This window comes from Oncorhynchus nerka, linkage group LG9a (genome assembly GCF_034236695.1).
Source record: "Oncorhynchus nerka isolate Pitt River linkage group LG9a, Oner_Uvic_2.0, whole genome shotgun sequence".
Classification (NCBI taxonomy): Eukaryota; Metazoa; Chordata; class Actinopteri; order Salmoniformes; family Salmonidae; genus Oncorhynchus; species Oncorhynchus nerka.
In genome coordinates, this window is record NC_088404.1 from 3,475,162 (window position 1) to 3,495,952 (window position 20,791).

The 20,791-nt window shown below is 46.8% G+C and overlaps 1 protein-coding gene across 1 annotated transcript in view; it reads right to left on the bottom strand.

Annotated features, from left to right (window-relative positions):
• Positions 1–3,557: 3,557 nt before the first annotated feature.
• The window catches only part of LOC115126020 (protein phosphatase 1 regulatory subunit 12A-like), an 82,196-nt gene continuing 64,962 nt past the window's right edge, over positions 3,558–20,791 (bottom strand). The window contains exons 17-23 of the mRNA XM_065022200.1: positions 19,067–19,360; positions 16,583–16,644; positions 15,237–15,303; positions 12,878–12,982; positions 10,703–10,753; positions 9,881–9,931; positions 3,558–6,095 (exon numbers count right to left, since the gene is read on the bottom strand). Of these exons, the coding sequence (XP_064878272.1) occupies positions 6,009–6,095; positions 9,881–9,931; positions 10,703–10,753; positions 12,878–12,982; positions 15,237–15,303; positions 16,583–16,644; positions 19,067–19,360 (717 nt within the window). The 3' untranslated portion in view covers positions 3,558–6,008. The remainder of the gene's footprint in view (positions 6,096–9,880; positions 9,932–10,702; positions 10,754–12,877; positions 12,983–15,236; positions 15,304–16,582; positions 16,645–19,066; positions 19,361–20,791) is intronic.

Consider the following 20,791-nt stretch of genomic DNA (forward strand, 5'->3'; position numbering starts at 1 on the left):
AGTCACCCCCTGGAGACAGACACACAGTCAACCCCTGAATACAGACACACAGTCAACCCCTAGATACAGTCAACCCCTGGATACAGACACACAGTCAACCCCTGGATACAGACACACAGTCAACCCCTGGATACAGACACACAGTCAACCCCTGGATACAGACACACAGTCAACCCCTGGATACAGACACACAGTCAACCCCTGGATACAGTCACACGGTCAACTCCTGGAGACAGTCACACAGTCAACCCCTGGATACAGACACACAGTCAACCCCTGGATACAGACACACAGTCAACCCCTGGATACAGACTCACAGTCAACCCCTGGAGACAGTCACAAGGTCAACCCCTGGAGACAGTCACACAGTCAGCCCCTGGATACAGTCAACCCCTGGATACAGACATACAGTCAACCCCTGGAGACAGACACACAGTCAACCCCTGGAGACAGACACACAGTCAACCCCTGGATACAGACACACGGTCAACCCCTGGAGACAGTCACACAGTCAACCCCTGGATACAGACACACAGTCAACCCCTGGATACAGACTCACAGTCAACCCCTGGAGACAGTCACAAGGTCAACCCCTGGAGACAGTCACACAGTCAGCCCCTGGATACAGTCAACCCCTGGATACAGACATACAGTCAACCCCTGGAGACAGACACACAGTCAACCCCTGGAGACAGACACACAGTCAACCCCTGAATACAGACACACAGTCAACCCCTGGAGACAGATTAACAGTCAACCCCTGGAGACAGATTAACAGTCAACCCCTGGAGACAGATTAACAGTCAACCCCTGGAGACAGTCACACAGTCAACCCCTGGAGACAGTCACACAGTCAACCCCTGGAGACAGTCAACCCCTGCAGGCAGTCACAGTCAACCCCTGGATACAGACACACAGTCAACCCCTAGATACAGACACACAGTCAACCCCTGGATACAGTCAACCCCTGGAGACAGACGGTCACAAAGTCAACTCCTGGTTACAGTCACACAGTCAACCCCTGGAGACAGTCAACCCCTGGAGACAGATTAACAGTCAATCCCTGGAGACAGTCAACCCCTGGATACAGACTCACAGTCAACCCCTGGAGACAGTCACACAGTCAACCCCTGGAGACAGTCACACAGTCAACCCCTGGAGACAGTCACACAGTCAACCCTTGCAGACAGTCACACAGTCAACCCCTGGATACAGTCACACAGTCAACCCCTGGATACAGTCACACAGTCAACCCCTGGATACAGTCACACAGTCAACCCCTGGATACAGACACACAGTCAACCCCTGGATACAGACACACAGTCAACCCATGGAGACAGACACACAGTCAACCCCGGAATACAGACACACTGTCAACCCCTGGAGACAGACACACAGTCACCCCCTGGAGACAGACACACAGTCAACCCCTGAATACAGACACACAGTCAACCCCTGGAGATACAGTCAACCCCTGGATACAGACACACAGTCAACCCCTGGATACAGACACACAGTCAACCCCTGGATACAGACACACAGTCAACCCCTGGAGACAGTCACAAGGTCAACCCCTGGAGACAGTCACACAGTCAACCCCTGGATACAGACAGTCAACCCTGGATACAGACATACAGTCAACCCCTGGATACAGACACACAGTCAACCCCTGGAGACAGACACACAGTCAACCCCTGAATACAGACACACAGTCAACCCCTGGAGACAGATTAACAGTCAACCCCTGGAGACAGTCACACAGTCAACCCCTGGAGACAGTCACACAGTCAACCCCTGGAGACAGTCAACCCCTGCAGGCAGTCACACAGTCAACCCCTGGATACAGACATACAGTCAACCCCTGGATACAGACACACAGTCAACCCCTAGATACAGACACACAGTCAACCCCTGGATACAGTCAACCCCTGGAGACAGATTAACAGTCAATCCCTGGAGACAGTCAACCCCTGGATACAGACTCACAGTCAACCCCTGGAGACAGTCACACAGTCAACCCCTGGACAGACAGTCAACCCCTTAGTCACACAGTCAACAGTCAACCAACCCCTGGATACAGTCACACAGTCAACCCCTGGATACAGTCACACAGTCAACCCCTGGATACAGTCACACAGTCAACCCCTGGATACAGTCACACAGTCAACCCCTGGATACAGTCACACAGTCAACCCCTGGACAGTCACCCCTGCACAGTCAACCCCTGGAGACAGTCACACAGTCAACCCCTGGATACAGACACAGTCAACCCCTGGAGACAGTCACACAGTCAACCCCTGGAGACAGTCACACAGTCAACCCCTGGAGACAGACACAGTCAACCCCTGGAGACAGATTAACAGTCAACCCCTGGAGACAGTCACACAGTCAACCCCTGGAGACAGATGTCAACCCCTGGAGACAGATTAACAGTCAACCCCTGGAGACAGATTAACAGTCAACCCCTGGAGACAGATTAACAGTCAACCCCTGGAGACAGTCACACAGTCAACCCCTGGAGACAGTCACACAGTCAACCCCTGGATACAGTCACACAGTCAACCCCTGGAGACAGTCACACAGTCAACCCCTGGATACAGTCACACAGTCAACCCCTGGACAGTCACAGTCACACAGTCAACCCCTGGATACAGTCACACAGTCAACCCCTGGATACAGTCACACAGTCAACCCCTGGATACAGTCACACAGTCAACCCCTGGATCACACAGTCAACCCCTGGAGACAGTCACACACACAGTCAACCCCTGGAGACAGTCACACAGTCAACCCCTGGAGACAGTCACACAGTCAACCCCTGGAGACAGACAGACAACCCCTGGAGACAGATTAACAGTCAACCCCTGGAGACAGATTAACAGTCAACCCCTGGAGACAGATTAACAGTCAACCCCTGGAGACAGATTAACAGTCAACCCCTGGAGACAGATTAACCGTCAACCCCTGGATACAGACACACAGTCAACCCCTGGAGACAGTCACACAGTCAACCCCTGGATACAGACACACAGTCAACCCCTGGAGACAGTCACACAGTCAACCCCTGGATACAGTCACACAGTCAACCCCTGGATACAGTCACACAGTCAACCCCTGCAGACAGTCACACAGTCAACCCCTGGAGACAGTCACACAGTCAACCCCTGGATACAGACACACAGTCAACCCCTGGAGACAGTCACACAGTCAACCCCTGGAGACAGTCAACCCCTGGAGACAGACAACCCCTGGAGACAGATTAACAGTCAACCCCTGGAGACAGATTAACAGTCAACCCCTGGAGACAGATTAACAGTCAACCCCTGGAGACAGATTAACAGTCAACCCCTGGAGACAGATTAACCGTCAACCCCTGGAGACAGTCAACCCCTGGAGACAGATTAACAGTCAATCTGTCTCCAGGGGTTGACTGTCTCCAGGGGTTGACTGTTAATCTGTCTCCAGGGGTTGACTGTCTCCAGGGGTTAACAGTCAACCCCTGGAGACAGATTAACAGTCAACCCCTGGAGACAGACAGAATGAAATCAAACACTGGATGCAGACACACACACACATCGTTTATTAGGTTCCGTCATCATTTAATATATTAGACCAACATGGGGACACACACACATGGAATTCACTTCTGAAGGTTGTTATTATTCATTCATGACTAATATTATTCATTTATACAAGTGTAATATCATATAGATAACCAACAATTTGCCTCCCTTTCAAAGCGGGAGAGATTGACATCAGATAAATGTAAAAAATATGAAAATAATATTTTATCATGATAGTAATAATAATGAAAAACAATGCATAGCATATAGGCTTTTCCAGAACAGCAAGTCTCTATCATCAGGTCTGAGCTCTAGCTCCCCCTCCTTCCTAGCCAATAGAAACCTGAGGAGGGTGTCCTATGCATCCCGGGACAAAGAACATGGTGAAACCCCCTTGAAGCCCAGGCCTGCACCTACCCAACACTTTGAGTGCACACGTCAGGAGATAGGAGAGATTATTGGGATGCAGATTCCTGTAGGAGACGAGCTGTTTTGTATAGTACGACTCAGGATGGTGGCGAAGCCTCACTGATCTGTGATCGCTTAGCTTTGCCTGGTTCTGCACTGATCTGTGATCGCTTAGCTTTGCCTGGTGCTGCACTGATCTGTGATCGCTTAGCTTTGCCTGGTGCTGCACTGATCTGTGATCGCTTAGCTTTGCCTGGTGCTGCACTGATCTGTGATCGCTTAGCTTTGCCTGCCTGATTGTAAGTAAAGTGCAGTGGTCAACAGACTGCTCTGTCTGTGGTCATTTAAAGGAGCATGGAGTGTGTCTGTGGTCTGGAAACGTCCTCAAAAGGCACCCTATTCCCTATTTAGTGCACTACTTTTGACTAGAGCCCTAAAGTAATCCACTACATATTGGATAGGGTGCTATTTGGGATGTGGACTTTAGTAGTGTGTGAGGAGGAGGAGGGGTGGGTTCAAAACACATTGATGAAAGACACACCCAGATTAAGAGGTATGGATACAGGGTGTAGATCCAGGGTATGGTCTATGGTATGGATCCAGGGTATGGTCTATGGTATGGTCTAGGGTATAGATCCAGGGTATGGTCTATGGTATGGATCCAGGGTATGGTCTATGGTATGGTCTATGGTATGGATCCAGGGTATGGTCTATGGTATGGATCCAGGGTATGGTCTATGGTATGGATCCAGGGTATGGTCTATGGTATGGATCCAGGGTATGGTCTATGGTATGGATCCAGGGTATGGTCTATGGTATGGATCCAGGGTATGGTCTATGGTATGGTCTAGGGTATAGATCCATGGTATGGTCTATGGTATGGATCCATGGTATGGTCTATGGTATGGATCCAGGGTATGGTCTATGGTATGGATCCAGGGTATGGTCTATGGTATGGATCCAGGGTATGGTCTATGGTATGGATCCAGGGTATGGTCTAGGGTATGGATCCAGGGTATGGTCTACGGTATGGATCCAGGGTATGGTCTATGGTATGGATCCAGGGTATGGTCTATGGTATGGATCCAGGGTATGGTCTAGGGAATAGATCCAGGGTATGGTCTAGGGTATAGATCCAGGGTATGGTCTATGGTATAGATCCAGGGTATGGTCTATGGTATGGATCCAGGTATAGATCCAGGGTATGGTCTATGGTATGGATCCAGGGTATGGTCTATGGTATGGATCCAGGGTATGGTCTATGGTATGGTCTAGGGTATAGATCCAGGGTATGGTCTATGGTATGGATCCAGGGTATGGTCTAGGGTATGGATCCAGGGTATGGTCTACGGTATGGATCCAGGGTATGGTCTATGGTATGGATCCAGGGTATGGTCTATGGTATGGTCTATGGTATGGATCCAGGGTATGGTCTATGGTATAGATCCAGGGTATGGTCTATGGTATAGATCCAGGGTATGGTCTAGGGTATAGATCCAGGGTATGGTCTATGGTATGGTCTAGGTATAGATCCAGGGTATGGTCTATGGTATGGATCCAGGGTATGGTCTAGGGTATAGATCCAGGGTATGGATGGAGTCGATGTAAAGGGAACAAGATGCCTTGGACCGGTCCAATGTGCATGGAGGGGTGTGTGTGCATATTGGTGTTTTTCCCCCTGGTGCACATCGTCATGGGCATTTGACTGTTGTCTCGTTGCTACTATGCGAGCTGTTGTCATGACCACAGTTGTCATGGCTGTCCTCAAAGTGGGCATAAGGCACACACACACACACACACACACACACACACACACGACAAGCCACGGCGACCGGTCAGGAGGCCTAAAGAATAAGAGACGTCATAATCAATCACATCAAGAAGTTTAGATTACCACATTCTCCTGCTGCTCTTCACCTGTTTCCGCCACCTCTCTCTCCCTCTTGTTCTTTGGCACTGGGAGGAGTGGATGGACAGGAGGGAGGGATGATGGGAGGAAGCAAGGGGGGCATCCCTGTTGTATCTCGTTCTCTCCGTCTATTTGGAGAGTTTACTGATGACTCTGATCAACGCTCCGTTCTCATCTTTCAGCCTCTGGTTGTCAGCTCTCAGGTCACCGAGCACCTAGAGGAACACCGTTGTTATTGGCTGAGGAACGGACCATAGATGCAGCCAATGCACCCTACACACTGACTATACAAAACATTAAGAACACCTGCTCTTTCCATGACATGGACTGACCAGGTGAATCCAGGTGAGAGCTATGATCCCTGATTGATTGTCACTTGTTAAATCCACTTCAAATCAGTGTAGATGAAGGGGAGGAGACATGTAGATGAAGGGGAGGAGACATGTAGATGAAGGGGAGGGTAGATGAAGGGGAGGAGACATGTAGATGAAGGGGAGGAGACGGGTTAAAGAAGGATTTTTAAGCCTTGAGACAATTGAGACATGGATTGTGTATTTGTGCCATTCAGAGGGTGAATGGGCAAGACAAGATATTTCAGTGCCTTTGAACGGGGTATGGTAGTAGGTGCCTTTGAACAGGGTATGGTAGTAGGTGCCTTTGAACAGGGTATGGTAGTAGGTGCCTTTGAACAGGGTATGGTAGTAGGTGCCTTTGAACAGGGTATGGTAGTAGGTGTCTTTGAACAGGGTATGGTAGTAGGTGTCTTTGAACAGGGTATGGTAGTAGGTACCTTTGAACGGGGTATGGTAGTAGGTGCCTTTGAACAGGGTATGGTAGTAGGTGTCTTTGAACAGGGTCTGGAAGGAGGTGCCTTTGAACAGGGTCTGGTAGGAGGTGCCTTTGAACAGGGTCTGGTAGGAGGTGCCTTTGAACAGGGTCTGGTAGGAGGTACCTTTTAACAGGGTATGGTAGTAGGTACCTTTGAACAGGGTATGATAGTAGGTACCTTTGAACAGGGTATGGTGGTAGGTGTCAGGTGCACCTTTTTGAGTTTGTCAAGAACTGCAAAGCTGCTGGGTTTTTCACGCTCAACAGTTCCCTGTGTCTACCAAGAATGGTCCATCACCCAAAGGACATCCAGCCAACTTGAAACAACTGTGGGAAGCATTGTAGTCAACATGGGCCAGCATCCCTGTGGAATCATTGGAGTCAACATGGGCCAGCATCCCTGTGGAACGCTTTCCACACCTTGTAGAGTCAACATGGGCCAGCATCCCTGTGGAATCATTGGAGTCAACAGTGGCCAGCATCCCTGTGGAATCACTGTAGTCAACATGGGCCAGCATCCCTGTGGGAATCATTGGAGTCAACATGGGCCAGCATCCCTGTGGGAATCATTGGAGTCAACATGGGCCAGCATCCCTGTGGGAATCATTGGAGTCAACATGGGCCAGCATCCCTGTGGGAATCATTGGAGTCAACATCCCTGTGGGAATCATTGGAGTCAACATGGGCCAGCATCCCTGTGGAACGCTTTCGACACCTTTGTAGAGTCCGTGACCCAACGAAATGAGGCCGTTCTGAGGGCAATATTAGGAAGGTGTGTTCCTTATGTTTGGTATACAAAGTACACTACTTTTTACCAAATTAGTACCATTTGGGACGCAAACATTGACTTCAGCTGTTTGTTGGACTGAAAACTAATTAACATTGACTTCAGCAGTTTGTTGGGCTGAAAACTAATTAACATTGACTTCAGCTGTTTGTTGGACTGAAAACGAATTAACATTGACTTCAGCAGTTTGTTGGGCTGAAAACTAATTAACATTGACTTCAGCTGTTTGTTGGACTGAAAACTAATTAACATTGACTTCAGCTGTTTGTTGGACTGAAAACTAATTAACATTGACTTCAGCTGTTTGTTGGACTGAAAACTAATTAACATTGACTTCAGCTGTTTGTTGGGCTGAAAACTAATTAACATTGACTTCAGCTGTTTGTTGGGCTGAAAACGAATTAACTTCAGCTGTTTGTTGGGCTGAAAACGAATTAACTTCAGCTGTTTGTTGGGCTGAAAACTAATTAACTTCAGTTGTTTGTTGGGCTGAAAACTAATTAACTTCAGGTGTTTGTTGGGCTGACATACATGTGAGAGAAAGGAGGACCATTGGATAGCAGTACCAGTGATCTACCACCCTGAGCCTGGGTTCCCAAAGCGTCTAAGTATCTAGGATCAGTTTGGGTCTTAAATATTAGCCACATTGTCCGAGAAAGATTTGCACGGTTATCAGTGTCTCTAAAATCCCCTATGGGAAAATGAATGGTGGAAAAACAATTGGAACCATTTCCCTATTTGACTGCTAGGTTTTATTGGGTATTATGAGTCATACTGTGGTACTCTATAGGGCCCTGGACAAATGTAGTGCACTATATAGGGAATAGGGTTCTATAGGGCCCTGGTCTAAAGTAGTGTACTATATAGGGAATAGGGTTCTATAGGGCCCTGGTCTAAAGTAGTGTACTATATAGGGAATAGGGTTCTATAGGGCCCTGGTCTAAAATAGTGTACTATATAGGGAATATGGTTCTATAGGGCCCTGGTCTAAAATAGTGTACTATATAGGGAATAGGGTTCTGGTCTAAAGTAGTGTACTATATAGGGAATAGGGTTCTATAGGGCCCTGGTCTAAAGTAGTGTACTATATAGGAAATAGGGTTCTATAGGGCCCTGGTCTAAAGTAGTGTACTATATAGGGAATAGGGTTCTATAGGGCCCTGGTCTAAAGTAGTGTACTATATAGGGAATAGGGTTCTATAGGGCCCTGGTCTAAAGTAGTGTACTATATAGGGAATAGGGTTCTATAGGGCCCTGGTCTAAAATAGTGTACTATATAGGGAATAGGGTTCTATAGGGCCCTGGTCTAAAGTAGTGTACTATATAGGGAATAGGGTTCTATAGGGCCCTGGTCTAAAATAGTGTACTATATAGGGAATAGGGTTCTATAGGGCTCTGGTCTAAAGTAGTGTACTATATAGGGAATAGGGTTCTATAGGGCCCTGGTCTAAAGTAGTGTACTATATAGGGAATAGGGTTCTATAGGGCTCTGGTCTAAAGTAGTGTACTATATAGGGAATAGGGTGACATTTCGGGACTCAGGCTCAACGTACTCCTACAACACTGGTGGTTTGCAGCACAAGCTGTGAAAGAAGCAGTGAGCAGTAATCAGGCGTGTGCATGCAGTGTCTGTGTGACATAAATGCTGGGTTCAAATACTGCTCATCTTACTGCTCATCTTTCTGCTCATCTTTCTGCTCATCTTACTGCTCATCTTTCTGCTCATCTTTCTGCTCATCTTACTGCTCATCTTTCTGCTCATCTTTCTGCTCATCTTACTGCTCATCTTTCAAATACTGCTCATCTTACTGCTCATCTTACTGCTCATCTTTCTGCTCATCTTTCAAATACTGCTCATCTTTCTGCTCATCTTTCTGCTCATCTTTCTGCTCATCTTACTGCTCATCTTACTGCTCATCTTTCTGCTCATCTTTCAAATACTGCTCATCTTTCTGCTCATCTTACTGCTCATCTTTCTGCTCATCTTTCTGCTCATCTTACTGCTCATCTTACTGCTCATCTTTCTGCTCATCTTTCAAATACTGCTCATCTTTCTGCTCATCTTACTGCTCATCTTTCTGCTCATCTTTCAAATACTGCTCATCTTTCTGCTCATCTTTCTGCTCATCTTTCTGCTCATCTTACTGCTCATCTTTCTGCTCATCTTTCTGCTCATCTTACTGCTCATCTTTCTGCTCATCTTTCTGCTCATCTTTCTGCTCATCTTACTGCTCATCTTTCTGCTCATCTTTCAAATACTTTGAGCATTTAGCAAACGGCTTCTCTATTGGTTCCCTTGCAACAGGCAATCTCAATCAAGCCCAGATAATGGATTTGAAAGATTTCGGACACTATTTGAACCCAGGTGAGATTATATATTTTCACCTTCAACTCTGCCTCCAGCTCAGCCACACGCCGCTCCAACATCCGACGCTCCTGATGAGAGACAGAGAGAGCGTGAGAGAGAGAGATACAGAGATAGAGAGAAACAGAGACATTGACAAAGACAGAGAAAGAGACAGAGAGAGAGACAAGAGACAGAGAGAGAAAGATACATTGACAGAGAGAGACAGAGAGAGAGAAAGAGAGACAGAGAAACAGAGACATTGACAGAGAGAGAAAGAGAAAGAGAGAGACAGAGAGACAGAGAAACAGAGAGACAGAGAGAGAAAGAGTGACAGAGAAACAGAGACATTGACAGAGAGAGAAACAGAGACAGAGAGAGAAAGAGACATTGACAGAGAGAGAGATAGAGAGAGAAACAGAGACATTGACAGAGAGAGAAAGAGAAAGAGAGAGACAGAGAGAAAGAGAAACAGAGAGACAGAGAGAGAAAGAGTGACAGAGAAACAGAGACATTGACAGAGAGAAACAGAGAAAGAGAGAGAGATAGAGAGAGAGATAGAGAGAGAAACAGAGACATTGACAGAGAGAGAGATAGAGAGAGAAACAGAGACATTGACAGAGAGAGAGATAGAGAGAGAAACAGAGACATTGACAGAGAGAGAAACAGAGACAGAGAGACAGAGAGAGAGAGAGAGAGAAACAGAGACGGAGAGAAACAGAGAGAGAGAGAGAGAGGAACGAAGAAAGCGTTTCAGGCAGCAGTAGCCAGTTGTGAGGCCAGGCTCAGCATCAGGTGTTTGACACTAGTTACTGTACATATAACACAACACAAGCCACACACGGCAGGAAGGAGAGACTTACCTTCTTCTCCATCTCTAGCATTGCTGAACAATCACTAAAGCGCTCCTGTCTCTGTAGGATACAACACACAGACCAGCAGAAACATTGTTCATGTCAATACGTGTTATACAGTATGCAGTTCAATTGAAAGGCCGTAGGAGACTGTTTATCACGGTCATTATGAAACGTATAATGGTTGTTAGTGTATGTTACGTTTGAGCTGTCTCCACACTGTCATTCCGGGATCGTCTGTAATACCGCCACTGAACACAAGGGGCACTATTTTCTAACCTCACAGCCTCAGTCCACCAAAAAGTTAGCAATGCTAACAAGTACATGTAAAATCCCATAGAGAATGTAAACCAAATGCTAACGAGCGCATTGCGAAGATTTTATACAGTCTCTTGACCTAAACTACTTATCCGTACACCCTTCCTGTACCCAGGTCGAATCGAAGGCGACCAAACTACCTCAGTTATTTTCAATAGAAGACAACCAGCAATGTAACCTTAACATATGACCTGAGCAGCCTTGTCCCCTCTGTCTGTCTGTGTCTCTGTGTCCCCTCTGTCTGTCTGTGTCTATGTGTCCCCTCTGTCTGTCTGTGTCTCTGTGTCCCCTCTGTCTGTCTGTGTCTCTGTGTCTCTGTGTCTCTGTGTGTGAGACCTGGTTAGGCTTGTGCCCACTGTCTGTCTGTGTCTCTGTGTCCCCTCTGTCTGTGTCTCTGTGTCTCTGTGTGAGAGACCTGGGTAGGCTTGTCCCCACTGTCTGTCTGTGTCTCTGTGTGTGAGACCTGGGTAGGCTTGTCCCCACTGTCTGTCTGTGTCTCTGTGTGTGAGACCTGGGTAGGCTTGTCCCCTCTGTCTGTCTGTGTCTCTGTGTCTCTGTGTGTGAGACCTGGGTAGCCTTGTCCCCTCTGTCTGTCTGTGTCTCTGTGTGTGAGACCTGGGTAGCCTTGTCCCCTCTGTCTGTCTGTGTCTCTGTGTGTGAGACCTGGGCAGGCTTGTCCCCACTGTCTGTGTCGCTGTGTCTCTGTGTGTGAGACCTGGGTAGGCTTGTCCCCACTGTCTGTCTGTGTCTCTGTGTGTGAGACCTGGGTAGCCTTGTCCCCACTGTCTGTCTGTGTCTCTGTGTGTGAGACCTGGGTAGGCTTGTCCCCACTGTCTGTCTGTGTCTCTGTCTGTCTGTGTCTCTGTGTCTCTGTGTGTGAGACCTGGGTAGGCTTGTCCCCTCTGTCTGTCTGTGTCTCTGTGTCTCTGTGTGTCTGTGTCTCTGTCTGTCTGTGTCTCTGTCTGTCTGTGTCTCTGTCTGTCTGTGTCTCTGTGTCTCTGTGTCCCCTCTGTCTGTGTCTCTGTGTGTGAGACCTGGGTAGGCTTGTCCCCACTGTCTGTCTGTGTCTCTGTGTCCCCTCTGTCTGTGTCTCTGTGTGTGAGACCTGGGTAGCCTTGTCCCCACTGTCTGTCTGTGTCTCTGTGTGTGAGACCTGGGTAGGCTTGTCCCCACTGTCTGTCTGTGTCTCTGTGTGTGAGACCTGGGTAGGCTTGTCCCCTCTGTCTGTCTGTGTCTCTGTGTGTGAGACCTGGGTAGGCTTGTCCCCACTGTCTGTCTGTGTCTCTGTGTGTGAGACCTGAGCAGGCTTGTCCACTCTGTCTGTGTCTCTGTGTGTGAGACCTGGGTAGCCTTGTCCCCACTGTCTGTCTGTGTCTCTGTGTGTGAGACCTGGGTAGGCTTGTCCACTCTGTCTGTGTCTCTGTGTCTCTGTGTGTGAGACCTGAGCAGGCTTGTCCCCACTGTCTGTCTGTGTCTCTGTGTGTGAGACCTGGGTAGGCTTGTCCACTGTCTGTCTGTGTCTCTGTGTGTGAGACCTGGGTAGGCTTGTCCACTCTGTCTGTGTCTCTGTGTGTGAGACCTGAGCAGGCTTGTCCACTCTGTCTGTCTGTGTCTCTGTGTGTGAGACCTGAGCAGGCTTGTCCCCACTGTCTGTCTGTGTCTCTGTGTGTGAGACCTGGGTAGGCTTGTCCACACTGTCTGTCTGTGTCTCTGTGTGTGAGACCTGGGTAGGCTTGTCCACTCTGTCTGTGTCTCTGTGTGTGAGATCTGGGTAGGCTTGTCCACTCTGTCTGTGTCTCTGTGTGTGAGACCTGGGTAGGCTTGTCCACAACCGGGGGGGAGTCAGTGAGAGAGAGAGAGAGAGACCTGAGTAGCCTTGTCCAGGTCCAGTCTAGTCTGAGAGACGGTCCTCTGGGTGTCCTCCAGTTGAGACTGGAGTTGACCATTCTCCCTGGACACCACCTCAAACAGCTGGGACAGAAAGACATTACTTTTTCATTCATACAAATGTTTTTTTTAAATGTTTTATCCACTCTACTATAACAAGCAATGTTATAACAACAATGTTAAACAATAACAATGTTTGTAATAGAATTCCATCCACTATATATATAGCAAAAACAATGCCAATCCATTTGAGAGAGAGAGGGAAACGGAAACAGAGAGAGAGGGAAACGGAAACAGAGAGAGAGGGAAACGGAAACAGAGAGAGAGGGAAACGGAAACAGAGAGGGAGGGAAACGGAAACAGAGAGAGAGGGAAACGGAAACAGAGAGAGAGGAAAACGGAAACAGAGAGGGAGGGAAACGGAAACACAGAGGGAGGGAAACGGAAACAGAGAGAGAGGGAAACGGAAACAGAAAGGGAGGGAAACGGAAACAGAAAGGGAGGGAAACGGAAACAGAGAGAGAGGGAAACGGAAACAGAGAGAGAGGGAAACGGAAACAGAGAGAGAGGGAAACGGAAACAGAGAGAGAGGGAAACGGAAACAGAGAGAGAGGGAAACGGAAACAGAGAGAGAGGGAAACGGAAACAGAGAGGGAGGGAAACGGAAACAGAGAGAGAGGGAAACGGAAACAGAGAGAGAGCATGAAACAGAAACAGAGAGGGAGGGAAACGGAAACAGAGAGAGAGCATGAAACGGAAACAGAGAGAGCATGAAACGGAAACAGAGAGAGAGGGAAACGGAAACAGAGAGAGAGGGAAACGGAAACAGAGAGAGAGGGAAACGGAAACAGAGAGAGAGGGAAACGGAAACAGAGAGAGAGCATGAAACGGAAACAGAGAGAGAGCATGAAACGGAAACAGAGAGAGAGCATGAAACGGAAACAGAGAGAGAGCATGAAACGGAAACAGAGAGAGAGCATGAAACGGAAACAGAGAGAGAGGGAAACGGAAACAGAGAGAGAGCATGAAACGGAAACAGAGAGAGAGCATGAAACGGAAACAGAGAGAGAGCATGAAACGGAAACAGAGAGAGAGCATGAAACGGAAACAGAGAGAGAGGGAAACGGAAACAGAGAGAGAGCATGAAACGGAAACAGAGAGAGAGGGAAACGGAAACAGAGAGAGAGCATGAAACGGAAACAGAGAGAGAGCATGAAACGGAAACAGAGAGAGAGCATGAAACGGAAACAGAGAGAGAGGGAGAGAGTTATATATAGAGAGTGGAAGAGAGAGAGGGAAACGGAAACAGAGAGAGAGGGAGAGAGTTATATATAGAGAGCGGAAGAGAGAGAGGGAAACGGAAACAGAGAGAGAGGGAGAGAGATATATAGAGAGCGGAAGAGAGAGAGGGAAACGGAAACAGAGAGGTAGAGTTATAGAGAGCGGAAGAGAGAGAGGGAAACGGAAACAGAGAGAGAGAGGGAGAGAGTTATATATAGAGAGCGGAAGAGAGAGAGGGAAACGGAAACAGAGAGAGAGGGAAACGGAAACAGAGAGAGAGGGAGAGAGTTATATATAGAGAGCGGAAGAGAGAGAGAGAAACGGAAACAGAGAGGTAGAGTTATAGAGAGTGGAAGAGAGAGAGGGAAACGGAAACAGAGAGGGGGGAGAGAGTTATATATAGAGAGCGGAAGAGAGAGAGGGAAACGGAAACAGAGAGGGAGTTATAGAGAGCAGGAAACAGAAACAGAGAGAGAGGGAGAGAGTTATATATAAAGAGCGGAAGAGAGAGAAACGGAAACAGAGAGAGAGGGAAACGGAAACAGAGAGGTAGAGTTATAGAGAGCGGAAGAGAGAGAGGGAAACGGAAACAGAGAGAGAGGGAGAGAGTTATATATAAAGAGCGGAAGAGAGGGAAACGGAAACAGAGAGAGAGGGAAACGGAAACAGAGAGGGAGAGTTATAGAGAGTGGAAGAGAGAGAGGGAAACGGAAACAGAGAGAGGGAGAGAGTTATATATAAAGAGCGGAAGAGAGAGAGGGAAACGGAAACAGAGAGGGAGTTATAGAGAGCAGGAAACAGAAACAGAGAGGTAGAGAGATATAGAGAGAGGGAAACGGAAACAGAGAGGTAGAGAGATATAGAGAGCAGGAAACAGAAACAGAGAGGTAGAGAGATATAGAGAGCGGGAAACGGAAATAGAGAGTTATATATATATATAGAGAGAGGGAAACGGAAACAGAGAGGGAGAGAGAAAGAGTCTGAAAACAATCAGGATGAGACTCCCAAATATTGACTAGACCCTTCCAACCATTCAAACTTTATTCCATGTCCCTACCTTCTTGTAATCGTTGGTCTCAGAGCCTCCTCCTCTGTCGATACAGTCGTTACATGACACGTCAGACCTGGGTAAATCACAGGTCAGAGATATTATAACGACAGTCAGGAAACAGGTCAGAGATATTATAATGACAGTCAGGAAACAGGTCAGAGATATTATAACGACAGTCAGGAAACAGGACAGAGATATTATAATGACTCACTACTATGACAGTCAGGAAACAGGTCAGAGATATTATAATGACTCACTACTATGACAGTCAGGAAACAGGACAGAGATATTATAATGACTCATTACTATGACAGTCAGGAAACAGGACAGAGATATTATAATGACTCACTACTATGACAGTCAGGAAACAGGTCAGAGATATTATAATGACTCACTACTATGACAGTCAGGAAACAGGACAGAGATATTATAATGACAGTCAGGAAACAGGTCAGAGATATTGTATTGACAGTCAGGAAAAAGGTCAGAGATATTATAATGACAGTCAGGAAACAGGACAGAGATATTATAATGACAGTCAGGAAACAGGTCAGAGATATTATAACGACAGTCAGGAAACAGGTCAGAGATATTATAATGACAGTCAGGAAACAGGACAGAGATATTATAATGACTCACTACTATGACAGTCAGGAAACAGGACAGAGATATTATAACGACAGTCAGGAAACAGGACAGAGATATTATAATGACTCACTACTATGACAGTCAGGAAACAGGACAGAGATATTATAACGACAGTCAGGAAACAGGTCAGAGATATTATAACGACAGTCAGGAAACAGGACAGAGATATTATAATGACTCACTACTATGACAGTCAGGAAACAGGTCAGAGATATTATAATGACAGTCAGGAAACAGGACAGAGATATTATAATGACAGTCAGGAAACAGGACAGAGATATTATAATGACAGTCAGGAAACAGGTCAGAGATATTATAACGACAGTCAGGAAACAGGACAGAGATATTATAATGACAGTCAGGAAACAGGACAGAGATATTATAATGACAGTCAGGAAACAGGACAGAGATATTATAACGACAGTCAGGAAACAGGACAGAGATATTATAACGACAGTCAGGAAACAGGACAGAGATATTATAATGACAGTCAGGAAACAGGTCAGAGATATTATAATGACAGTCAGGAAACAGGTCAGAGATATTATAATGACTCACTACTATGACAGTCAGGAAACAGGTCAGAGATATTATAATGACAGTCAGGAAACAGGTCAGAGATATTATAACGACAGTCAGAAAACAGGACAGAGATATTATAATGACAGTCAGGAAACAGGACAGTGTAAAGGTCAGATCCATACCTGGTGCTGGCGCGCCCACTGCCTCCAAACCCCTCCTCTCCACTGGGCTCGTTGTCATCAATCTACAGGACCACAGACATCAGCAGGTCAATACATTATGGATGTCAATGTCCTCATTGCGACACGTTATTACCAGGATATAACCTAGTAACCAGTTACAAACAGGACTATGACAGGTTATAATGCCCTGTTGAAAGGTTATAACCAGGACTAGCTCATGCACTCACCTTGCAGGAGAAATAAGGGTTATGAGCCTTGCTCAAGGGAACAGAGAGATATTTTACCTAGTCGTCTTTTGGTTAGTGGCCCAAAGCTCTTAACTGCTCTGCTTCCTGCTGCCCATATATGGCGGCGATGTCATCCTTATGAGCAAGGTGTTAGTAGGGTTACAGGGGTTGGAACCGACATTATTTACCAATCGTTTCGTTCTGAACAGAACCATTCTCTTCACTGTTCTGACCAGCAATATAAAGTTCTGAACAGAACCCTTCTCTTCACTGTTCTGACCAGCAATATAAAGTTCTGAACAGAACCCTTCTCTTCACTGTTCTGACCAGCAATATAAAGTTCTGAACCGGTTTGAACCCCCAAAAAGTACCGGTTTATATCGTTCCTTTCGGTTCCTTTTTTTAACCTGTGAAATTAACGGTTTTATTTTTTTTTACACGTTTAGCACATTAAATTACTTCACGGAAGAGGTCAGCTAGTTGTTTAGACCAATCAGTGCAGATGGAAGAGGTCAGCTAGTTGTTTAGACCAATCAGTGCAGATGGAAGAGGTCAGCTAGTTGTTTAGACCAATCAGTGCAGACGGAAGAGGTCAGCTAGTTGTTTAGACCAATCAGTGCAGATGGAAGAGGTCAGCTAGTTGTTTAGACCAATCAGTGCAGATGGAAGAGGTCAGCTAGTTGTTTAGACCAATCAGTGCAGATGGAAGAGGTCAGCTAGTTGTTTAGACCAATCAGTGCAGATGGAAGAGGTCAGCTAGTTGTTTAGACCAATCAGTGCAGACGGAAGAGGTCAGCTAGTTGTTTAGACCAATCAGTGCAGACGGAAGAGGTCAGCTAGTTGTTTAGACCAATCAGTGCAGACGGAAGAGGTCAGCTAGTTGTTTAGACCAATCAGTGCAGACGGAAGAGGTCAGCTAGTTGTTTAGACCAATCAGTGCAGACGGAAGAGGTCAGCTAGTTGTTTAGACCAATCAGTGCAGATGGAAGAGGTCAGCTAGTTGTTTAGACCAATCAGTGCAGATGGAAGAGGTCAGCTAGTTGTTTAGACCGATCAGTGCAGATAGAGGTCAGCTAGTTATTTAGACCAATCAGTGCAGACGGAGGAGGTCAGCTAGTTGTTTAGACCAATCAGTGCAGATGAAGCCGGCAAGCTAGTTGTTTAGATGCATGATGGACACACAAGTGTAGTCTATAGAGCAAGACGCAACTGAAATTTTGCAGGTGAGGAGAGAGCAAGAAAGGGTTGAGGAAGAGGCTTGAAGCACTGGGCATCTTGTTATGATATCATTATCTGAATTAGGTCCACAGAATTATACCTAAGAGGCTTCTGTGGAGGAACCTTGAATGTCTTTTGAGCTAACTAGCTAACAATAGTGTGTGTGCAGAGTGACACCAGAATTAAAAACACTTCTTACCTTTTTGTAGTTAATGAATCCAAAGTGAAACGTGATCACTAAGCCTATTGTATTTGTACTAGTTAATCCAAAAATCTCTCTCCCTATCTTCTGAATAATGCTTGTAACGTCAGTACAGTAGCCTGGGATTCAGAGGGGGGAGGGGCTACAGTAGCCTGGGATTCAGAGGGGAGGGGCTACAGTAGCCTGGGATTCAGAGGGGGGAGGGGCTACAGTAGCCTGGGATTCAGAGGGGAGGGGCTACAGTAGCCTGGGATTCAGAGGGGGAGGGGCTACAGTAGCCTGGGATTCAGAGGGGAGGGGCTACAGTAGCCTGGGTTCAGAGGGGAGGGGCTACAGTAGCCTGGATTCAGAGGGGAAGGGGCTACAGTAGCCTGGATTCAGAGGGGGAGGGGCTACAGTGGCCTGGGATTCAGAGGGGGGAGGGGCTACAGTAGCCTGGGATTCAGAGGGGGGAGGGGCTACAGTAGCCTGGGATTCAGAGGGGGGCGGGGCTACAGTAGCCTGGGTTCAGAGGGGGGAACGTCTGGTAGCCTAAACAAGCACAGACACTGGAACACGTTTCTGAGTGACAGAGGGGGTGTTTTGCATAGACACTTTGTTGTGTTTTTTTGTGGGACAAAAAAAATGTCCAGAACTTAAAATAACGTAATTAACCGGTTCCCATGCTTTTAAAATAACAGTTCTGTTCTGTAACAGTATAGATCACTTTCGTTCCTGGTTCCGTTTCTGTTCCTTGAACATTTTAGTTTTTTCCCCTCCTGTTTTTGGTTCTGTTCCCTGAAACAGTTCTAACCCCTGGTTATAAAGCATGGCTATGACAGATTACAATGCACTCACCTCTCCAGCCCTCTGAGCTCTCCTCCTGGTCCTCCGTCTCTCCCTGGCGATACGGTCGCTCTCACGTTCCCCTCCACTAGTCTCCTGGCTAGAGGTCGGGGGGCGAGAGGTACCATCCGGTTGAGTCAGCCCCAGCAGGTCAGACTTCTGCAGGTTGGCGATACGGGACCTCTCACGTTCCCCTCCACTAGTCTCCTGGCTAGAGGTCGGGGGGCGAGAGGTACCATCCGGTTGAGTCAGCCCCAGCAGGTCAGACTTCTGCAGGTTGGCGATACGGGACCTCCAGCTTACCTCCTGAAGACAATAATACTACAATCATAACAGAATACATAAACACAGATCACATCCAACATACAGGTGTAACAGATCACATCCAACATACAGGTGTAACAGATCACATCCAACATACAGGTGTAACAGATCACATCCAACATACAGGTGTAACAGTCACATCCAACATACAGGTGTAACAGTCACATCCAACATACAGGTGTAACAGTCACATCCAACATACAGGTGTAACAGTCACATCCAACATACAGGTGTAACAGTCACATCCAACATACAGGTGTAACAGATCACATCCAACATACAGGTGTAACAGATCACATCCAACATACAGGTGTAACAGTCACATCCAACATACAGGTGTAACAGTCACAACCAACATACAGGTGTAACAGTCACATCCAACATACAGGTGTAACAGATCACATCCAACATACAGGTGTAACAGTCACAACCAACATACAGGTGTAACAGTCACATCCAACATACAGGTGTAACAGATCACATCCAACATACAGGTGTAACAGTCACATCCAACATACAGGTGTAACAGTCACATCCAACATACAGGTGTAACAGATCACATCCAACATACAGGTGTAACAGATCACATCCAACATACAGGTGTAACAGATCACATCCAACATACAGGTGTAACAGATCACATCCAACATACAGGTGTAACAGATCACATCCAACATACAGGTGTAACAGTCACATCCAACATACAGGTGTAACAGTCACATCCAACATACAGGTGTAACAGTCACATCCAACATACAGGTGTAACAGATCACATCCAACATACAGGTGTAACAGATCACATCCAACATACAGGTGTAACAGATCACATCCAACATACAGGTGTAACAGATCACATCCAACATACAGGTGTAACAGATCACATCCAACATACAGGTGTAACAGATCACATCCAACATACAGGTGTAACAGTCACATCCAACATACAGGTGTAACAGTCACATCCAACATACAGGTGTAACAGTCACATCCAACATACAGGTGTAACAGATCACATCCAACATACAGGTGTAACAGATCACATCCAACATACAGGTGTAACAGATCACATCCAACATACAGGTGTAACAGTCACAACCAACATACAGGTGTAACAGTCACATCCAACATACAGGTGTAACAGATCACATCCAACATACAGGTGTAACAGTCACATCCAACATACAGGTGTAACAGATCACATCCAACATACAGGTGTAACAGTCACATCCAACATACAGGTGTAACAGTCACAACCAACATACAGGTGTAACAGATCACATCCAACATACAGGTGTAACAGTCATCAACATACAGGTGTAACAGTCACAGGTGTAACAGATCACATCCAACATACAGGTGTAACAGTCACATCCAACATACAGGTGTAACAGTCACATCCAACATACAGGTGTA